General features: G+C 44.6%; 1 protein-coding gene and 1 long non-coding RNA gene across 2 annotated transcripts in view; one reads left to right on the plus strand and one right to left on the minus strand.

Moving 5' to 3' along the window:
- The window catches only part of MYO1E (myosin IE), a 198,898-nt gene extending 183,128 nt beyond the window's left edge, over positions 1–15,770 (minus strand). Inside the window, 1 exon segment of the mRNA XM_025472640.3 lies at positions 15,482–15,770. Coding sequence (XP_025328425.1) covers positions 15,482–15,484 — 3 coding nt within the window. The 5' untranslated portion in view covers positions 15,485–15,770.
- Positions 15,771–15,811: 41 nt separating this feature from the next.
- On the plus strand, positions 15,812–18,755 carry LOC118352856 (uncharacterized). The gene is made up of 2 exons (XR_004810719.2): positions 15,812–16,520; positions 18,590–18,755. It is a non-coding gene; the product is annotated as an uncharacterized LOC118352856 (long non-coding RNA).
- Positions 18,756–20,163: the final 1,408 nt, after the last annotated feature.

A 20,163-nucleotide genomic window follows, 5' to 3' on the forward strand; every position in this document is an offset into this window, starting at 1 on the left:
CTTCCAGGAGCTGAACTGAAGTTGCTAATATCCAGTTCTATTAAAAGAAAACTCCAAAGGAAGCCCTACTGGTTTTATTGGAGGGGGCTATTTTTATCTTCGAAAAACATTTCCAGTTTACAATTAGTTAACTGTCTACTTTAATCCACCAGCTCTCACCACTCATTCGTTGGAGGCTTCGACACCACCACCAAGTTGCACTGGAAGGCTTTCCACTCTCTCTGCATTTTTGGCCTACTGGGAACAACAGTTTGGCTCCATTCAGCAAAGTTGCGGCTTCCACTGTGCCAGGCGTTTTGCCAGGTGATGGAAACACAAAAGTGAGGGTGACACAGTGTCCCCTTTAGGAGTCTACAGCCTAATTGTGATGTGGGAAGCAAAAGCAAAAGAAAAATTCATTTCCTTACCACTTATGGCCCTTTCACAAGTCCTCAAAACAGGCAGAGTGACATTCCTCTAGGAACTCAGCTGCCTTCACATTAATGCTTTGCTAAAGTCAAAAGATAATCTCAGCTGGACCCTCCAGGATCCTGTAAGTCTCCTTCAACATGTAAAAAGCCCTCTGGAAACTTCCTTTATCTCTATCCCCCAAGACACATGTTGGCAATCATTCCCCAAGCATATGGCCCACCGATATAGATCTGAAGGGTCTCCTAAGGTTTCATATAGACAGTAACAAAAAAACTTTTCCCAACAGTAAGTTGCCCCTCAAGGTCCTGGAAACCCTGCTTCCAAAATTCTGTAGAGACTTACATTATCCCTAACCCTCTCCCAACTTGAAGTATACACAGGCCACTCCTCATGACCTCGTACACCTTTCTACCCTCGGGTCCTGTCCCTGTGCTTTATTAAAACCACCTTTTTGCACCAAAGACGGTTCCAGAATTCCTTCTTGGTGGTTGGTGTTGAGACGTAACATCTTTCTTCCATCAGTAGGACAGGACAATAAACAAATATTTAATGAATTAATATCACTCAAAAACCTCCCATTGGTAGGAGGACCCCAAATAACCCTGCCTGTCTCAACCCTGCCATTCTTGGTCTAGAAGCCACTTAAAATCTCACTCAGAATGCCTGAGTGGCTCAGTGGTTGAGCATCTGCCTTCAGCTCAGGGTGTGATCCCGGGGTCCTGGGATCAAGTCCCACAGCAGGCTCCCTGCAGGGACTGCCTCTGCCTATGTCTCTGCCTCTCTGTGTGTCTCTCATGAATAAATACATGAAGAAGAAGAAGAAGAAAGAAAGAAGAGCGAGAAGAAGAAAGAAAGAAAGAAGAAAAAAAGAAAGACAGAAGAAAGAGAAAGAAGAAAAGAAAAGAAGAACGAAGACAGAAACGAAAAAAGAAGAAAAGACAGGAAAGAAAAAAAGAAAGAAGAAGAAAAAAAGAAGAGAAGAAAGACGAAGAAGAGAGAGAAAGAAACGAAGAAAGAAGAAAGAAGAAAAGAAAGAGAAAGGAAGAAGAAAGAAGAAGAAGAAGAAGAATGTTCTAGCTGGTGACCATTCATATCTTTCCAGACCCCACCAGTTATTCAGACATCCTCCCCTTCTTCCTGCCTCACCTTGGAGGCCATTTCTTTTATACCCTGGAGAGCTCAGAATTCCTCACAACCCATCCACCTGGAGCAGAGTGTGGAAAACAGACTCCAAAAAGCTCACAAAATGCAAGTCTGCCCATTCTGCTATAGTTGATGAGCTCCAACAGAAAGATTTCATGAGGGCAGTTTGAATGTACCAGTATTCGGATTACCTGTGAATTTTAAACATCTGAATTCAACCTGTCTCCAAAACCACAAGCAACTTAAAAAAAAAAAAAATACTGTCTGCTTCAGAATCCCCTTTCGATTCTTTCAGTCCCTTTTTCCATCCGTATCTCTGCCTGTTCCCGAAACATCCACACTTGTGAAGATCACTGGCAACAGATAGAATAGATGCCATTTTCTGGGAGAACTACCTCTTTTTACAGATTCTGAAACAGCTGGGGGGCCAGGCGGGGGTGTTTGCTCTGATTTCAGCATTACAGCTGGCAGGTGAGTGAAGACAGGTCTGATGGGCAGACTGATTCTCCTGCCTTTAGTGAATGAGCGGCTCAGCTTTCTGGTGCCCTTTTAAGTATCTTCTCTCTGTCCTCACCGGTCCATCTCTCCAGAGGCAAGCTGAATGAAGTGAAGAGTGATGTCGACATCAGACAACTTCATCGTTTCCAATGAAATCAAAGGCTCTGGTAATATTTGAATCACAGGGTGCTTTCACAGCTTCACCCCTCCCTGGGTCACTCCATTAGCCGAGTAACCAAGAGCAGCGGTTTACTGGTGGGATTTAAGTTGCATTACACTGTGTCGGGTGTTCTATCCACTGGCTACTCAAAATAGAGACCAAGTGGGTGGTTTTAAAGACTATATTCACACACAGCAGAAGGAAATACAGCACGTATTTCCCCCCAATATGTTTAAAAATAGCACTGGGGATGCCTGGGTGGCTCAGTCCATGAAGCATCTATCTTTGGTTCAGATCATGATCTCAGAATCCTGGGATCAAGCCCCCTGTGCTCTCCCTTCTGAGTGGGGAGCCTGCTTCTCCCAGGTGCTCTCCCTCTCCTTTGCCCCTCCCCCTGCTCATGCTCTCTTGCTCTCGCTGTCTCTCAAATAAATAAATAAAATCTTAAAAAAAAGAATTCAAGTATTGAGAAAGTCATATGGAATATGGTTGAAATAAACTTAGGTTTATTTAGCAAATGAAATAAACCTAAGTTTATTTCAAACTTCCTAAAAAAAAAAAAAAAAGATAGCGCTGTATATCTAGTAGGACATATCACAAAACAAGGTAGGATACAAAGATGAACAACGGCTCTACCTGAAAAGTAACTGACCAGAAGAGAAGATAAAACATGCATAAACAGTCATGAAATCTTTGCAGCTAAGACAGCCATGGGATTTTGAAGATAACTTCCAACTCTAAGACTCAATAAGGTGGAATTGGGACTCGCCTAAAAGGAGAATTAGACCATTGGCACGGGGAATTAATTGTAGCTAAACATCAGCCAAAGTGAGAATATCTAAGCCTGTAAGGGGCACACCAAGTAGTTGGACTTGGCCAGGTGATCCAGGTAAGACATAAAAGAATAAGGTAAACTGAAGCAACACAGCAGAGGTCGAATCCATAGGATTCAGCAACTGGTGGAATTTTTCATTTGCTACAACCTTACAGTACATAAAATACACCTTTGCCACCTGACAGTTACATACAACTGCTGCAAAAACTGAAGACTGTTTCATCGCCCCAAACAAAGATGACAGTGTCTACTGTCTCTGTAGACCAGACAACAATTGACAGGCTGGCACTCCCTAGTCACGGGAGAGGTGCTAAGCAGGCTTCCACCGAGGACAGGAAAGAGGGCTGTGACCAAGGTGGGAGGAGAAAGCTGCCTTTCTTTTGGAGGACTTCATTATGTGTCTCACTTCTGGGCAAGTGCAAACTTGGTTTCCTGCCTTCTCCAACCCTTCTGCATCTAGAAAGGCAAGGACCTTGTGAAGAAAGAACACGACACTAGATGGATAGAGGATGTGGTTGGGGCTTAGGTCAGGAGAAAGATGGAAGAGGTTATCCGAGCTCCAGTTTTTTTTTTTTCCCTACACTCCAAGCCCTAATCCTAGATAATAGAAACAGGACACAGAAGTCTGTGCCAGAGTCCAGTTGTTGAAGCCCAGCAATTTCCTTCTCATTATGTGCCCTCAATTAATAAATATTAATTTTATAATTAATAACAATAAATCCTTACCAGGAAAATAATGAGCTTTCAATTATTTACATAAAGTCAAAACCTTATGCCCTTGATTTATATTTGAAAGTCTATATTGCAGGTATAGACTCTTCTCTGTGATCACTGGAGAATTTAAAAACATAATAAATATAAGACCAATGCTGTGACTCTGTTTTTATGCCTTATTTTTATTCTGAAAAATCAAGTTAGTTGCCAACAAATGATACCTACCATTACTTCATGGTAACATATTGGTTTAGTGTCTATGGAAATCTTACCAAAAAAATTTGACTTACCACCTTCCACCTCCCTTCTCTCTAGTGCTTTATTATGTTTGATTTTCAAACTTTTCCAGTAAAAGCATGTTTTGGACCAAGATCCCTGAATTGTGGCTCAAGAGACTTATAATTCTAAGTCCATCTCTTCTATTAATTTGCCAAGTGACCTTGGTCAGGCTATTTAAATTCTTTGGACTTTAGACGGTCATCTAGGGAGGCCATAGACCACTTTGGGGATTTACGAATATTCTTCCCAGGGAAAAAAAATGTGCAAAGGAACATAGACACAAACTTCAGCAAACAATTTCATAGGACCCCCAAGGAGTCTCCAGGATATTTCTTATCCTGACAGTATACATTTAAATGCATCTGATCATTGAAAGAAACAAGTATTATTTGTAGAGCTATCACCATGATGCAGGCACGTGGAAGAAGGAATGAAGAGACCAATAACCATGAACTGGTTCTACCAATCCTACCTAAGCAAATAGTGCCTGAGTACAGCTAGGACTGCAGGGTAGGGAGCCACCCCTGTTCTGCAATCCAAGACAATGTATGCCAAGATATCACTGCTCCATACTCCTGCAGGTGAAACGGGGACAAGTATCAAGAAGACTGCCCAGTGACTGGAGATGTCTACATTATTCTGTAAAACAGAGCTCCTACTGTTAAAAGTCAAGTGGAAGCCCAAAGAGTAGTTAGCGCCAAGAGCTGAGTTTTGCTTATTTAAAAGCCAACCTAAATACAGATATAAAGTGATATCTAAGATTTGCTCCAAAACAGACTAAGGAAAGGTGAAAATACAGAAAATGGGGTTGGAACAATTGCATGCTGATAAATTAGACAACTGAGAAGAAATGCATAAATTCCTAGAAACATACAACTTATCAACACCAAATCATGAATAAATAGAAAACCTAAATTATTGGCAAGGAGAACGAATCAGTAATCAAAAAAATCCCAACAAAGAAAAGGCCAGGGCCAAATGGCTTCCCTGGTAAATTCTACTAAATATTTAAAAAAGCATTTATACCCCTCTCAAACTCAAAAATGAAGGAGTAAGGAACACTTCCAAACTCATTTTACAAGACCAGCCAGCATTACCCTGATACCAAAACCAGACATGAACACCACAAGAAAATTACAGGCCAATGTCCCTGATGAACAGAGATCAAAAATCCTTAACAAAATCCTAGCAAACCAAATTCAATAATACATCAAAATGATCATACACCAAAATCAAGATTTATTCCAGGGATTCAGGGATGGCTCAACATCCACAAGTCAATCACTGTGATACACCCCATTAACAAAAGGAAAACAAGATCAGCCATGAGTTGCCCAGTGTTGAAGTTGAGGGATAAGTTTTCTCTCCATTTGTGTAGTTAAAAATTTTCCATTTAAAAAGGGAGAAGGAGAGAAAGTCAAAGTGAAAGATCCATGATTTTTGAGACTGTGTTCAAAACCAAGTTAATCCTCAATTTACATCTTGTTCAGGAGCTCACAGACAGCAGTCTGTGGCTCACAGAAGACGAAATTGACACGGGGTTATTTGGGGCCCCATCTTACTGTCCGAAAGATATGACTTTCAACCAAGACAAAGAAGTATTTTTGTGTGTGTGAAGTAAGTCTTTGTCCACATGACAGCTCAGTGCTGGCTGAAAAGGCAGAAAATTAGGCAGGGAACAGTATTGTCCCCACCTGTTCCAAACAGTATTGTTCCACCCTTATGTCCAACAGGCCATCCAGCCCAGTCTGGTTTGGCATGATTCACTGCACTCCCAATTTGGACTTATTTCTAAAATATCTGTTATTTTCACAAAGCTCCCCTTAACAGATAGAAAATTATTTTTCTTCTGGTTGTTAGCTTCTGCTTTTACTTTTTTCCTCCAATAAAAAAAGTAATGTAAAGATCATACTGAGTCTCCATACTGCAAAAGAACTGCAGTTCCAATTCCTGGTGCTTTGGGAAAATAGGAGCAGTGGACCTATCAAGAGCCATGGTGGCTTCTGTCATACAGAGGGTCAGCCAGGGTAAAGCTGAAGCTGCCACGGAAACCATTCCTGCCTCAATGTATTCACCCAATTAAGGCAAGCTGAAAGAAAGGCTGAGGGTGGGGAACTGTAGCTCAGCCCTCAGGTACTCTTCTCCCACACTACTTTGGGCTTGGCCATGTGACTTGCTTTGGCCAATGGGGCAACAACAAGCATGACGCAAGCTGAGGTTTAAAAAAATGTGTGTGTGCTGGGGCTTGCTTTCTCTTTCGCTAGTTCTTGGGAACCCTGTGTCCACTGCTATGTAAACAAGCCAGGACATGGCCAAGTCATCTCCACTGCCCCAGCTGAAATCTTGCCAGCTATCTGACACGGATGGGAGTGAGGACATCCTAGATCATCCATCCCTAGCCAAGCCATCAGCTGACCACAGGGTTCTGAGGAACCAGTCCAGCCCACAACTGCCCAGCCAATGCACAAATCATGAGAAATAATGTTTATTACTTAAACTACCAAGTTTGGGGTGGTTTATTGTACCAAAAGCCAGCAGACACAACGGGACAAAAAAAAGTAACTGATGTACTGAACATCCTGGGATGTAATCCCTAATGACACTTTATATAACACTCAATGGGACTTAATAATGATTTGATTATATGTCAACTGTCATTAAAATAATCTGATATAGATCCAAAATTGACCATACTCCCTAATATTCATCTCAACACAATGTTTGTTCCAACTTTTGGAATGAAATAGTATGGGTTTCAGAGGTTTATGAACCTCCTAAAATTATATGAAGAATTTGTATGTTTATGTGTCTTTTCTTAATTGGAAAAAGATGTCAAAAGTATGGAGAATAACATAAATATTTATGCACACACTGGCCAGAATTAATGATACAATTTTTTCTGTATGTGCTAATATATAAAGCAAAACATTACCAATAGTGTTAAAGTTAGTCAACTGACCCGGTCTTCTTCCTTTGCTCCATGTAATCTCTACATTAAAATTGAGGCTCAAACTCACAGCCCTGGGATCAAGAGTCAGATCCTCTACCATGTGAGCCAGTCAGGAAGGCCCCCTCCTTCCCTCTTTAGCAGCTTGAATTTGGTATCTTCCCAGTCCACTGGTTTGTATTTTTTAAATAATATATACATTAATATGAATATGTATCCCCAAACAATATAAATAGGTTCGTGTTTTTAAATTTTCCTTATATGATTTTTATTATACATATTTTCTACAACTTGCTTCATCACCAAACACAACTTTTCTGAGATCTATCCATATTGATACCCAATTATCAGTAAGATGCATATACTTATGCATTTCTCTACTAATGGATATTCAAATTATTGCTGTTTGTTTTTGCTTTTACTATTACAAATGCTGTCAGGACAGGTCAATATCTTCCAACATATTTTCAGAGGACCTCAGGACAGCCTCAAATATTAGGAATCTCTGATAATCTGATGGGAGAAAGTTGAGTTGCTATCATTTTGTAGACATATTTCTGCATTTGAGCGTTCCCAAGTTCTGGAGGAAGCTATCTTTATTTACATTCTAAAACAGCTCAATGCTTTTATATTTAAGTCCAAAGGTCTGCATCTACTTGGGACACTAAAAACAACCTTATTTCTTTGTTGTTGCTGAAAATCCCTACAATCAGACAATGATACTGTCCAAATCACTCTGTTACCAAGAAATGTTATGCTAAGTTGCTATCAACATCAATTGCTAGTCACGCCAATTAAATCACTAAGAGACTAATGATACGGTATCCTAATTTTTTGTTTTCTGTCATGTACAAGGACTAACAGGCTATATTTCTTGTGATTATCTTGTTTCCCTTATTTTCTCCTTTTTTGACCTAATTGAGGTCAGAGGGCTTTCTAGCATGACTTTTCCTTTTACACTTATTCCCAGTGTGATAACCAGTATCCAAACTTTATGATATGCAAAATCCCAAAACAAGGAAATTAAAGCCCAGACCCTTGTTACTCATAATAGGCAATGTTCTTGGGTCTAAATTATCCCACTGTGGTACTACTGAGTAAAATTAACTAAGTTTATTTTTTAATCAACCTTGCCTTCCCTCAGAAGTGTGTGAAATAATTAAACATTATACAGATACCTGGATTCAGAAATTTCAAATTAGAAATAATTTATTCATTTGCTTGTGAAAGAGCATAAAATTAAAATGTGGTTCATTACTTACATAGGGTCTAGGTCCCTGAACAGTTCTCTTTCTTTACCTTCCTACATTTGGGTTTCTTACCTATAAAATGGCAACAAAAACCATCACTGGTGTTAAGAGCGAAATGAACTCATTTCGCTCATCATTCGTCCATTAGGCCATGAGCTCCTCATAAAGTGGTGCTTAATTCATCAATGATTTCTCAGTGGTTGCCACCATATTCGGTAAGGATTCCTACATATTAGGCAAGTCTGCTATAACCTCTTTTGCAACTACTGTTGTCTTTTCCACTTTGGGGTTCAAAGCTCTCCATCCATCTCCAATTACTTGCGTTCTCTGATAAGAGAACTCATACTCATCAAGTTGGGACCAGAGGCCTGAGCATCTAGTCATGTCACACATTTGAGTGTCAACAGCATAATCTATGAAGAACACCAATAGCACCCACCTTTGAACCAGGACTTGGGAGTGTGGAGTGTCCCCCAAGCCTGCCTGTCCTGCTTCTGACTGCACCAAAGAGGGGGTTACCATGGCTTAGGAGCAGCAGGAGGCTGAGCAGTTCATTACTGACCAAAGAGATTCCAGGGGGTACAGAGAGGGTCTCCCTGCCCTGGAGGCAAAGTCTCTGTACAGTTATGACAGGCTGGACAATCAGGCTACATGGGAATTATAATGTCACCACCTAAATATGATAAATATGCTCATCAAGAAGAAGAATTTATAAAATAGGTGGGAAAATACCGAGCCCAAATTGTACATTTGCCCCATAATTAATACTACAGAAAAATGATGTGCATTTGGATAGGCTGGAAGGAAACCCAGAGACATGAAAATAATTACTGTTCAGGTAATGGTATCCTGGGTGAATTCTCCTAAATTTATTTCTTATAATCTCTTTTTTAAAAATTTTTTAAAAAGATTTTATTTATTTATTCATGAGAGACACATAGAGAGAGTCAGAGACACTCTGAGGGAGAAGTTGCCTCCCCACAGGGAACCTGATTTGGGAGTTGATCCAGGGACTCTGGGATCACGCCCTGAGCCAAAGGCAGATGCTCAACCACTGAGCCACCCAGGCGTCCCTCTTAGAATCTTCTAAAGTTGATACAGTAACGAATCAAAAATAAATGACCTTCTACCTCCAAGTAGGCTTTTTTGCAGGAAAGAAGTAATTTCCAGAAACAGCTGAGAGGGACTTGGTATGAAATCTGGTGAGTAAGATGGGTAATCAGGTGAACACTAACATTTTAGGTCATAGAGGAAGTTAAAAACAAAAAAAGATTTTCTTAAATGGCCATTTAGAAGTGCTTTGTACATTAATGACATTCTTCCCTGGTGGCAACTCAGAGGGGAGGGCCGACTTCACTGGGATGTACAGTTGCAGGTTCCACGGCTTGTCAGAGCCAAAACCTGTATTTTAGGGAGCACTCTTGACTAGTTCTATTTCTCTCAAGTGTGGCTGTCATAAAGATAGGTTAAAAAAAAATAACAAAGAAACAACACTTTGCTAGGATGCCCAAAACCCTTTTGTCTCTGCCAATATAAATTGTGAGGTTGAAATTCAAAACACAATTTGCTTATTACCATTATTACAGAATGTGCTTGTAGGGCCAGAATGTTTATTTTTAATACCTTTGGCATTTAACCTTTAACCTCTTATTGCTCTGTAAATATTGAGTCCCAGCAAGGTTTAAAAAAATAAAAATATTAAAAACTCACCATTTTAATCACATATTGATGAAAACACAATTGCTGCATCTTTGTAAAAAAAAATAGTAGATGACTCATACTTGGAAAATCATAACAGTACATAATTTGTACATATTCCATAATGAAGCTCATAATATCTTGCATTTGTACACCAGTTTCAAAATATTTCTGCTTTTTGAAGCTGATGAAGAAAGCTTTCACAAGTTCTTACCAAGTAATGAGACGATCCTTTCATTAGGAAATGCAAAGTACTGCACATTCTCTCTTTTATTTAATCTCACAAAAGCTCATGACATTAACACTTGAGTACAGGATCAAAAAGTCATATTCTGAGTCACAGTTACCAAAATGCTCATTATCTAGCCCCAAGGATAACCCCTGAGACAGACCTCAAATCCATGAGATTCAACTGGGAAAGGAGAAGTAACAGAGGTCTAGAGTGCAGTATAGGGCAGGGGGGCATTTTCATCAAAAGAATGGGGTGACAAGTTAAGAAAGAAAAATACAATTAACATCCTCACCACTCATACAACTTAGGCATCTACACTGGTGTTTAGATAGCTCCGAATCTGGATGCAGATTTTCCCTGTTAATTGTTTGGAGGTTCCATGGGCTGAAAATACCAGGCAATTCCCTCTCTTAAGGGAAACGCTGTGGGAAGGTGTGGATGTATCAACAAAACACCTTTACTGGTATACGGCTAAAGTTTAGACATTCCTGTTGGTGAGTGAAGAGAAGGAAGCATGTGGTTCTCAGGGATACCACTTTGAGACTTACAGTAGAGTGGCTACAAACAGCTGACCTGCAGGTGTTTGGCCTCTCGGCAGTGATCAAAACACTTCAAAAAGTACAGTTCCGGCAGAACAATTTGGATTTCCACCTTCCCTTGAAATATGTAATATGGGATGTCTGGGTGGCTCAGCAGTTGAGCATCTGCCTTCGGTTCAGGGCATGATCTGGGGGTCCTGTGACGGAGGCCTGCATCAGGCTCCCTGCAGGGAGCCTGCTTCTCCCTCAACTTACATCTCTGCCTTTTTCTGTGTGTCTTTCAAGAATAAATAAATAAAATCTAAAAAAAAAAAAAAAGAAAGAAATGTGTAATATGGTCAATGCAACCATGGTAATATGGTAGATAAACTAACCATGGCCTAAGGTCAAGTAATCGTGTCTCTCTGTAGAGGGGTATATTTACTCTCTAGAGGCCAGCCTCACCCCATCAAAAATTGCATCCTGTAGATACCTGAGTTTGCAACCACTGATAATCAAGCTGAAATCTCCGGCAAGAGTGTGGAAGAGGTGGGCTTTACCTTCCACAACTGTCTGCTTCCTCCATTTCTCCATCCCCATCCATCTACTGATCCACTGGCTTCCCCTTGGTGCTCCGCACAGATCAAACTTTTCCCATGAGGCTAGCCAACTCACACTGGCCCCTAGATAGTATCGTGAGCTCCAGATCTTTCCCTAACCCCTTTGCCTCCATCACAACTTTTTGGGGGGTGCCTGGCTGGCTCAGTCAGTAGAGCATGCAACTCTTGATCTCAGGATTATAAATTTGAGCTCTATTTTGGGTGTAGAGATTTCTTAAAAATAAAATCTTAAAAAAAAACCTTTTTTGTACTTCAATCCATTTTTTTGTGTGTGTTGTTTTGGTTTGGTTTTGTATTATGTCGTTTGGGCCAGGAAACTATTAGCAAATCTGATAAACTAATCAAGGGGAATGGACTAGGTTACCTTCCCAGAAAACATATTTGAAATGGATTCCAGACTTTCTGAATATATGCCCTGCCTTCACCCAAAGGAACTTACCTACCTTGTAGTCAGCTGACAGATTTCTAAGTTCATAAGTCTATTCCTGTGTATTTTTTATGAATAACATCTGCAATTTATTCGCAAGTAATATGGAAGTGAGGAAAAAGGGATGTATCCTGACCGCAGTCTGAGCAGATGGCCAATTCAGATTCACTCAAATAACTTAGTATTGAAGTCAGAGAAGCCCTATGAATAACTGCTGTACCTAGAGTATGTTAGAGCTACAGACATGGGTTCCAGCCCATTAGACAGTCCAAACTGTCACGGCCACAAAAGCACAACCTCCTTTGTAAATGATAAAGCCAGATTTGACAAAGGAAATCTTATAAGGTAAGATTAATTAAAAGACAAGGAGGGACGCCTGGGTGGCTCAGTGGTTGGGCACCTACGTTCGGCTCAGGTCATGATCCCAGGATCCAGGATCGAGTCCCACATCGGGCTCCCTGTGGGCAGCCTGCTTCTCCCTCTGCCTGTGTCTCTGCCTCTCTCTCTCTCAGTCTGTGTCTTTCATGAATAAATAAATAAATATTAAAAAAAAAAAAGACAAGGAGATTGTTGTACCCTCCTAACTAAGGTACATACACTAAATTATAAAGACAGGCTGAGATTTTTTTTTCCCAGTTCTTCCAAGTCTCCTATGGAAAAAGGTACAAAAATTAATATTGCCCGGTAGCATTGTTGCTTCTCCAAAAATGGAGAAAAGTATTCCGAAGTGAACTTTCAGGAAAAAGATACGGGATGAACTATAAACTGGACATTGTGCTCATGAATCAGAAAATGACAATACTCCTTATGAGTCACAAGTGAATGAATCTCGGTAGGGCCTTGGGGACGGGTGGAGAGTCTTCCTCACGTGCTACCAGACTTCCTAAAAGAACACACACACACACACACACACACACACACACACACACATACACAAACATGCAAACAGCAATACAGGTGCTCTCCTTACAACCCAGTCAAGGGCGATGAATTATATTCTCCATGCTAACCCTCAGCCACACCCACCGAAGGCAATGCCCTTTCTCTTCCTGTTCTGAGCAGCTGAAGGATGCAGCTGGGCAGACCCAGACAGATGTGAAACACAAAATGAAGTCTCATTTGACCCGAAGGCGTCTTATATAAACAGTACACATTATAACTGAGGTTTCCGACTATTTAGGATGGGCGATGCTCTGTTCTCAGACAATTTCACATAGTCAATGAACAATTTCTCAAGCCGGTCAAGAAATGATTCATTTAATTTTTGCCAAGTTACTTTACATCTAGTAGACTGAGCGATGGCACATCTCCGATTTCAGGACAGCAACAGTTTCAACTTTTTTCTGATGCACTGATAGTCTGGCTGCCCACAGCAGGGCCATCTGTGCTACTGGCAGGGAACCCATCAATAGGTAAGTCACACCCTGTCCTCCCACAGACACACTACACAACTCTGGAAACAACTTTCTTCCTTAGAACATGCCTGCTCTGAACCCACTTGATCAACCATCTTCTTCAAAAGCAATGCCGCCAAACTGAGCATGGAGATCTCGAGGTCTCCAGAAGACACGTCATAGTCTACCTGGTAGTGTGTCCTGCAAGACACATGAACTAACTAAGGGAAAGTTAATGCTCTCAAGGGAGCACTCAAGTATTTGAATTCAGTTAAGTTTCTTTAAGCTCTTGACATAAACACATTGATTTTTTTTCTTTTCTTTTTCTTTTTTTTTTTTTTTTTAGAAATATTGAACCATGGAAAATACTTAGGGCCATTCCAAAGTACTGGGACTATCACATTGCTTAAATTCAAAGTGGCCAATTAGGTAGTGGCCCAATTAGGTAGCTCCTCCACCCAACCACACACTCAGTGTAATAAGTAAATGGTTCTCTTACAGGGGTTCCAAAAATAATGTAGGTTAGACTGACTTCTTAAAACCTGAAACTTAAAGTGGAAATTTATTTACAGATAAAGTGTCCTCTTAGGGAGAAGCAGAGGTGACACAATGTTGGACTATGTAAAACGACCAAGCTTCTGTCAAAGATGCCCTTTTAAAGACGGTTTTGTTTTTAAGCATTCTTCTGAGTCAACACAGACTAGGTCTGGAACTGCTTTTGTGTTGTGTATGTACATTCAGATGGGTCTTCGCCACATTTCTCAGGCTGGTCATGAGGCATTGATGTTTAAATCGGGGTGGTACCAGCTATCCTCTAGGCCTAGGTCCACAGTCACAGTCATTAAAACAAACCAGAAGAGGATCAGGTCATCCACCCGAGCAGGGTTCTTTGCAAAGAAGAAAGTGGGGATCCCTGGGTGGCTCAGCGGTTGAGCGCCTGCCTTTGGCCCAGGATGGAGTCCCAGGATGGAGTCCCAGGATCGAGTCCCACATCGGGCTCCCTGCATGGAGCCTGCTTCTCCCTCTGCCTCTGTCTCTGCCTCTCTGTCTTTCATGAAAAAATAAATTTTAAAAAATCTTAAAAAAAAAAAAAAAATAAGGAAAGAGGCAAGTGTGGAAACTCTGAAGCCTTGCAGTAGAACTTCTCCCCCCTCCTCGGATAGGCTGTCAGTCTTTTCAAAATAGAGTCCTCGCTTCTGTGCTGCGGGGAGAAACGTACCCCCGCCCAGGACCCGGGGGCGCGGCTCAGGTTACCGCGGGCGGCGGGAGGCAACGTCGGACCCGAGTCAGAGACCAAGTCGGCCACTTCCACGTATTCCCAAAGTGCCAAAGGAAAAAGAACAAAACATCGACTTCCTCCCGGGCGACCCATTCGCCGGACACCCGCAAAGCGCCAGGCACCTCGCCCTCGGGAAGGGGGGGTTTCCTCGGCCTCCCGGGCGCGGAGACCCCGCGGGGTCCCGGCCGCCGACGCCCCGGCGGCGCGCGGTCACTGTCGCTCCGGGCCGCCCGCCCAGGGCCAGGTGCTCAGCCTACCTGGCGCCCCCGCCGGCCTTGGTGCGGCCCGCCCCGCCCCCGCCCCCGCCAGCGCGCGGCGGCCCGGCTGCGGGCGGGCAGGGGGGCGGCGGGGCGGGGAGGCGCGGAGGCAGCCGGCGCCCGTGCGCGCGGGCGGGGAGGGGGCGCGGTGTGCAGGGGACGGGGCGCGCAGGGGAGGGGTCGAGCAGGGGAGGGGAGAGGGGCGAGCAGGGGAGGGGACGCGCAGGGGAGGGGGCGCGCAGAGGAGGGGCGCGGCGAGCATGGGAGAGGGCGCGCGGGGGGGGGGGCGCGCAGGGGAGGGGGCGCGCAGGGGAGGGGGCGCGGCGAGCAGGGGAGGGGGCGCGGCGCGCAGGGGAGGGTCGCGGGGAGCAGCCTGCCCCGCGCCGCCGAGCCGCGCTCCCCGCCGCGGCGGGCGGAACCGCAGGGGCAGGGGCAGGGGCGCGGGCGCTGCGCCGCGGTCGGGGCGGGCGGAGCGGGGTCCCCCGGGCGGGGCGGGCCGCGCCCCCGGGCGCAGAGCTGCCCCACGCTGCCTGCCGACAGCCGGCGGCCAGAGCGACCCGGCCACGAAAAAGTTTCGCGGCGCCCGGAGCGCCTCGGAAGAAAGTTTTGCTCGGCGCCCCGGCCCCCCTGGCCCCCGGCCCCCGGCCCCCCCGGCCCCCCGGCCCCCGCCGGGGAGGGGGCGCGGCGGGCGCTCGGAGCTCGCGACGTGCCGACGGCCGCGTCCACCTTGTCCACCCCCGGCCTCGGCGGGCGCCCCGCGCCGCGCTTCCTGCCCCTTCCCGGGCTCGGGCGTCCCGGGGCGCCGCGCGGCCAACTCACCATGGTGACTGGCGCCGCGGCGGGTCCGGCTGCCGGGGAGCGGGGCTGCAGCGCAGGCTCCGGGGCGAACTTCAAAAGTTGGTCCCCTTCGCCAAAAACAGGCTCTGGACACCCAAGCACTCACGGGAGCCAATGGGAACCCTGGGGGGACTCCATCCAGGCGGGATCGGCGGCGCTAGGTGAGGGCGACCAGGGGGCGACTCCGCAGGCGGGGCCCCTGCTGCCGAGGGCAGGCCCCGCGCCCCGCGCCCGCGCCCGCGCCCGCCTCGGTGAGCCCCACGCCCCCGGCGCGGCTGCTGGCTGCCCGGCCGCGCTGCTTCTTTCTTCGGCCACTTACTCTGCACTCCTCCGGCGGAGCCTCGGCTCGGGCCGGGCAATCTGTCCATAAATGGAGAAGTCAGCTCGGGCCTGACCAATCAGGGTTTGTTTTCACAGCGTCACTCCTCGGGGAAACCGTGGCAGCCAACGGGCTTGGAGCTGCTGGAGTTTCCAAAGCCCTCTGGATGCTGTAGTCCTGCCCGCGAGCCTGCGGCGAGCGCCGCGGAGCCGGCTGCCCCCCCCCCCCCCCCGGGGCGACACCTCCGCTGGTGGGGGCAGAAGCCCTCCTTGAGGGAGAGGTAACCCCCTGCCCCCCCATTCGCGCTCTCTCTCTCTCTCTCTCTCTCTCTAACGCGAATATTACCGTAGGTGTGGCTCCCAAGCTCAAGTCGTATGATTTTCCCATAACTTTTTTTTTTTTAAGAAGGAAATATTTTATCAGCATAAAAGATCAGAGTCGTGGCAGCGGCCCAAAGGAAATCCTTTTTCTTTCCAACGTCTGGATTGTGAGGAAAGTCAAAAATATCATTTCCCCTACCCCTCCTTTTACCTGAATTTCCTTGGAAAACAAAGAAAGGCTCCCCCCCCCCCCTTTTTGGACTTTTGAGTGGTGGAGAGGTTGCACCGCGGTGAGCAGAGACACAAGGGAAAGAGAAGTGGGAAGAAAGCACCATCCAACCTCAGTCAACCCTATCTGTTGAGATCGGTCAGCAGTACAATGGTAACTGCCAAGGGGTGTGATTAAGGAGGGTGGAGTTTTCAAGACATCGGGTGGGCAGTGGGGAGGAGATTGGAGGTGGGGGAGAATCCTGAAATAAGGTATAGAGGGTCCGGCTTTATGGTTTTAAAAGTTCAGAAGGTAACCGTGGTGGGTTACAACAGGATTGTCCTCCCAGGATCAATGGGAGGTAAGATTTGAAAACTTCAGGCCCAGAGAAAGTACGAAGCAGAATGATTTATGGTGATTTACTTTATGAACTTTGGTGGTAGGCCTTGACTTGGTATTGGATTCTAGAGTTGGTATGGATGTTAAAAGTCATCTTGCCTGGAACGGGTAAACAAAAGGTGCTATAGCCTTACAACGGAATACAATTCAGCCTTTAAAAAGGAAAGAGGTCCTGACACGGGCCACAGCCTGGACAAACCTTGGAAACATTATGTTAAGTGGAGGAACCCAGGTACAAAACCACATATCACATGACAACATTTACAAGAAAGTAAAGAATAGGGAAATCTGTAGGGGAAGGGAAATCTATGAGGAAACTAAATTAGTGATTGCCAGGGACTGGGAGGGAGGAGAAGAGGATGGGTGTAATTGCTAGTGGGTATGCATTTTCTTACTGGGGGTGAGGAAAATATTCTGGAATTAGATAGTGATGATGGTGGCACAACTTTATGAAAATACTGAAAGCCACTGAATTATACATTTTAGAAGGGTATGGAAATTGTTTCTCCATTGGGGCACCTGGGTGGCTCTGTAGTTGAGCATCTGCCTTTGCCTCAGGGTGTGCTCCCAGGGTCCTGGGATCGAGTCCTGCAATGAGCTCCCTGAACGGAGCCTGCTCCTCCCTCTGCCTATGCCTCTGCCTCTGTGTGTGTGTGTCCCATGAATAAATAAGTAAAATCTTTAAAAAACATTGTATCTCCATTTTATAAATTGAAAGAAAATCATGTTGACTAAATTCTTGTAGTAATCATCCACGCAGTGAGGCAATAGGTATAATTGAATGCCTACTATAGGTCAGCACAGCGACTGTGAGTACAATGGTTTCTTCCCTCACCAAGCTTACAGTTTTAGAAAGAGTAAGACAGAAGATAACTTTTTTAAGATTTTATTTTTATTTCTTTGAGAGAGAGCGAGGGCTATCACAGAGGAAAAGGGAGAAGCAGACTCCCTGCTGAGCAGGGAGCCCAATGTGAGGCTCCATCCCAGGACCCTGGGATCATGACCTGAGCCAAAGGCGGGTGCTTAACTGACTGAGCCACCTAGGCACCCCAACAGAAGATAATTTTAAAACAATAATAATAGGAAAGGTACAAATATAACGAGAAGTGAAATCGTTTCGTGCAAGGAACTGCCATATTTGGAACTACTGTTTAGGTTAGAGAATTCATCTGGCAGCAATCTGTAGCATGAACTGGAAAGGAGACAGCACTCACTCTGTCCTAGGCACTGGGGAAGTACAGACAGACAGAATCTGCCAAATTCTCAGGTAAACTGATTCTATGTTTTGGGGGGCATGCCAGAGTATGATCAGGTGTCTCAGGAACTAATGAACAGAGATTACCAAAAGGAATATTGGAGTTTACCAGTTATACAAGAAGCACTGCTTGTGTTGGAAATGACATGTTGCTTAAGCCCCCATCCCATCCAGGGTCAACCCTGGTTAGTAGACAGATTGACATGGGCTTCAAGGTATACAGGCAAAGATTTGGTTGTTTCCCCCAGGGTTATTTTTCCTGGTATTATTTCCTGCAATGAGACACTGAAAAATCTTTAATAATCCATCAACAACTTATCAATCTTGGATTTATCTAAAACTAATGGCACTAAATGTTGGTTGTATTATTTAAAGATTTTATTTATTTATTCGTGAGAGACACAGAGAGAGACAGAGAGGCAGAGACACAGGCAGAGGGCGGGACTCGATCCCAGGTCTCCAGGATCACGCCCTGGGTTGAAGGTGGCACTAAACCACTGAGCCACCCAGGCTGCCCAAATGTTGGTTGTATTAACATGTGAGATTTTTTTCTTAAATGCTTACTTTTTTTTTCTTTTCTTTGTTTTAGGGGACTCCACACCCAATGTGGAGCCCAGCATGGAACTTGAACTCACAACCCTGAGATCAACACCTGAGCTGAGATCAAGAGTCGAATGCTTAACCAACTGAGCCACCCAAGCACCCCTAAATGCTTACTTTTATTTGCCCTAATAAACTCTAGTTTCAAAAGGTAATTCCAGTAGGTGGGACTCTGTTGAAGATATTTGCTCATGTTCATTTTTCTTGATTTTGTAATATAATTCTCTTCCAGATTGAAATATAAATATATATATCTGTGTGTATATATTTTTTTTAAGATTTTATTTATTTATTCATGAGAGAGGCAGAGACATAGGCAGAGGGAGTAGCAGGCTCCCTGCAGGCAGCCCGATGTGGGACTCTATCCCAGGACCCTGGGATCACGACCCAAGCAGAAGACAGACACTCAAGCACTGAGCCACCCAGGGGTCTCTAAATATATGTATATATATTAATAGGTATGATGGAGTACCTGGGTGCTCAGTCAGTTAAGCACCCAAGTCTTGATCTCAGCTCAGGTCTTGATCTCAGAACCGTGAATTCAAGCCCCAAGTTGGCTCCATGCTGAGCGTGGAGCCTACTTAAAAAAAATTGTTGGGGCACTTGGGTGGCTCAGTGCTTAAGTGTCTGCCTTTGGCTCAGGGTGTGATCCTGGGATCCGGAATCAGGTCCTGCATCAGGCTCCCCATAGGGAACCTGCTTTTCCCTCGGCCTGCGTCTCTGCCTCTCACTGTGTGTCCTCATGAATAAATAAAGTCTTTTAAAAAAAAGTTGTATGGCTAAGCAGTACTTAGATTGTAAGATTTAGTGGCACATAAAAGTGAATTTAAAGTCTGGCTTTGTCACTTAACTAGCTGTGAATTGTAATTTCTCTGGGCTTCAATTCCCTTATCTATAAAATAGATTGATGTGCATATGAAATGAAATACATGTAAAAGTGGCCAAGAAATATTGATTCCCTTCTCCTGCCAACTGCCATGTGTTCTAGGTTAGAGATTCAGACCTGGGTCCCTGGGTAGCATCAGACAGATTGAGGTCCTCTGAATTACATGCCAAGTCGTGGGGGCTTTTGTGTGTGCCCTTTCCTTCAGGGAGAGTTAATAGCTACCATCAAATTCTCCAAGGTGTCATAACTGCCAAAATATTATTAAGACCCACAGCTCTTGATCACATTGGTTATGCCTTCCTGGATCTTTGCCTTTGTGTTTTTCTTGAGGTATAGGGATTAGAACTGAATCTGATAGGGATCCCTGGGTGGCTCAGCGGTTTGGCGCCTGCCTTCAGCCCAGGGCGTGATCCTGGAGACCAGGGATCGAATCCCGTGTCAGGCTCCCTGCATGGAGCCTGCTTCTCTCTCTGTGTCTCTCATGAATAAATAAAATCTTAAAAAAAAAAAAAAAAAACTGAATCTGAATCTATAAGGGCAGAGCTTGGATTCTCAAAGCAGAACCCATAATTCACACTTTGAATGTAGAGAATAGAGTACGAGTGTATGATAGAGCCTATCATTTCACAAAGAACCCCTTCAAGCCCTGCCCTGCTCCATCCCCGTCTTAAGATACA

This window comes from Canis lupus, chromosome 30, assembly GCF_003254725.2.
Source record: "Canis lupus dingo isolate Sandy chromosome 30, ASM325472v2, whole genome shotgun sequence".
Taxonomy (NCBI): Eukaryota; Metazoa; Chordata; class Mammalia; order Carnivora; family Canidae; genus Canis; species Canis lupus.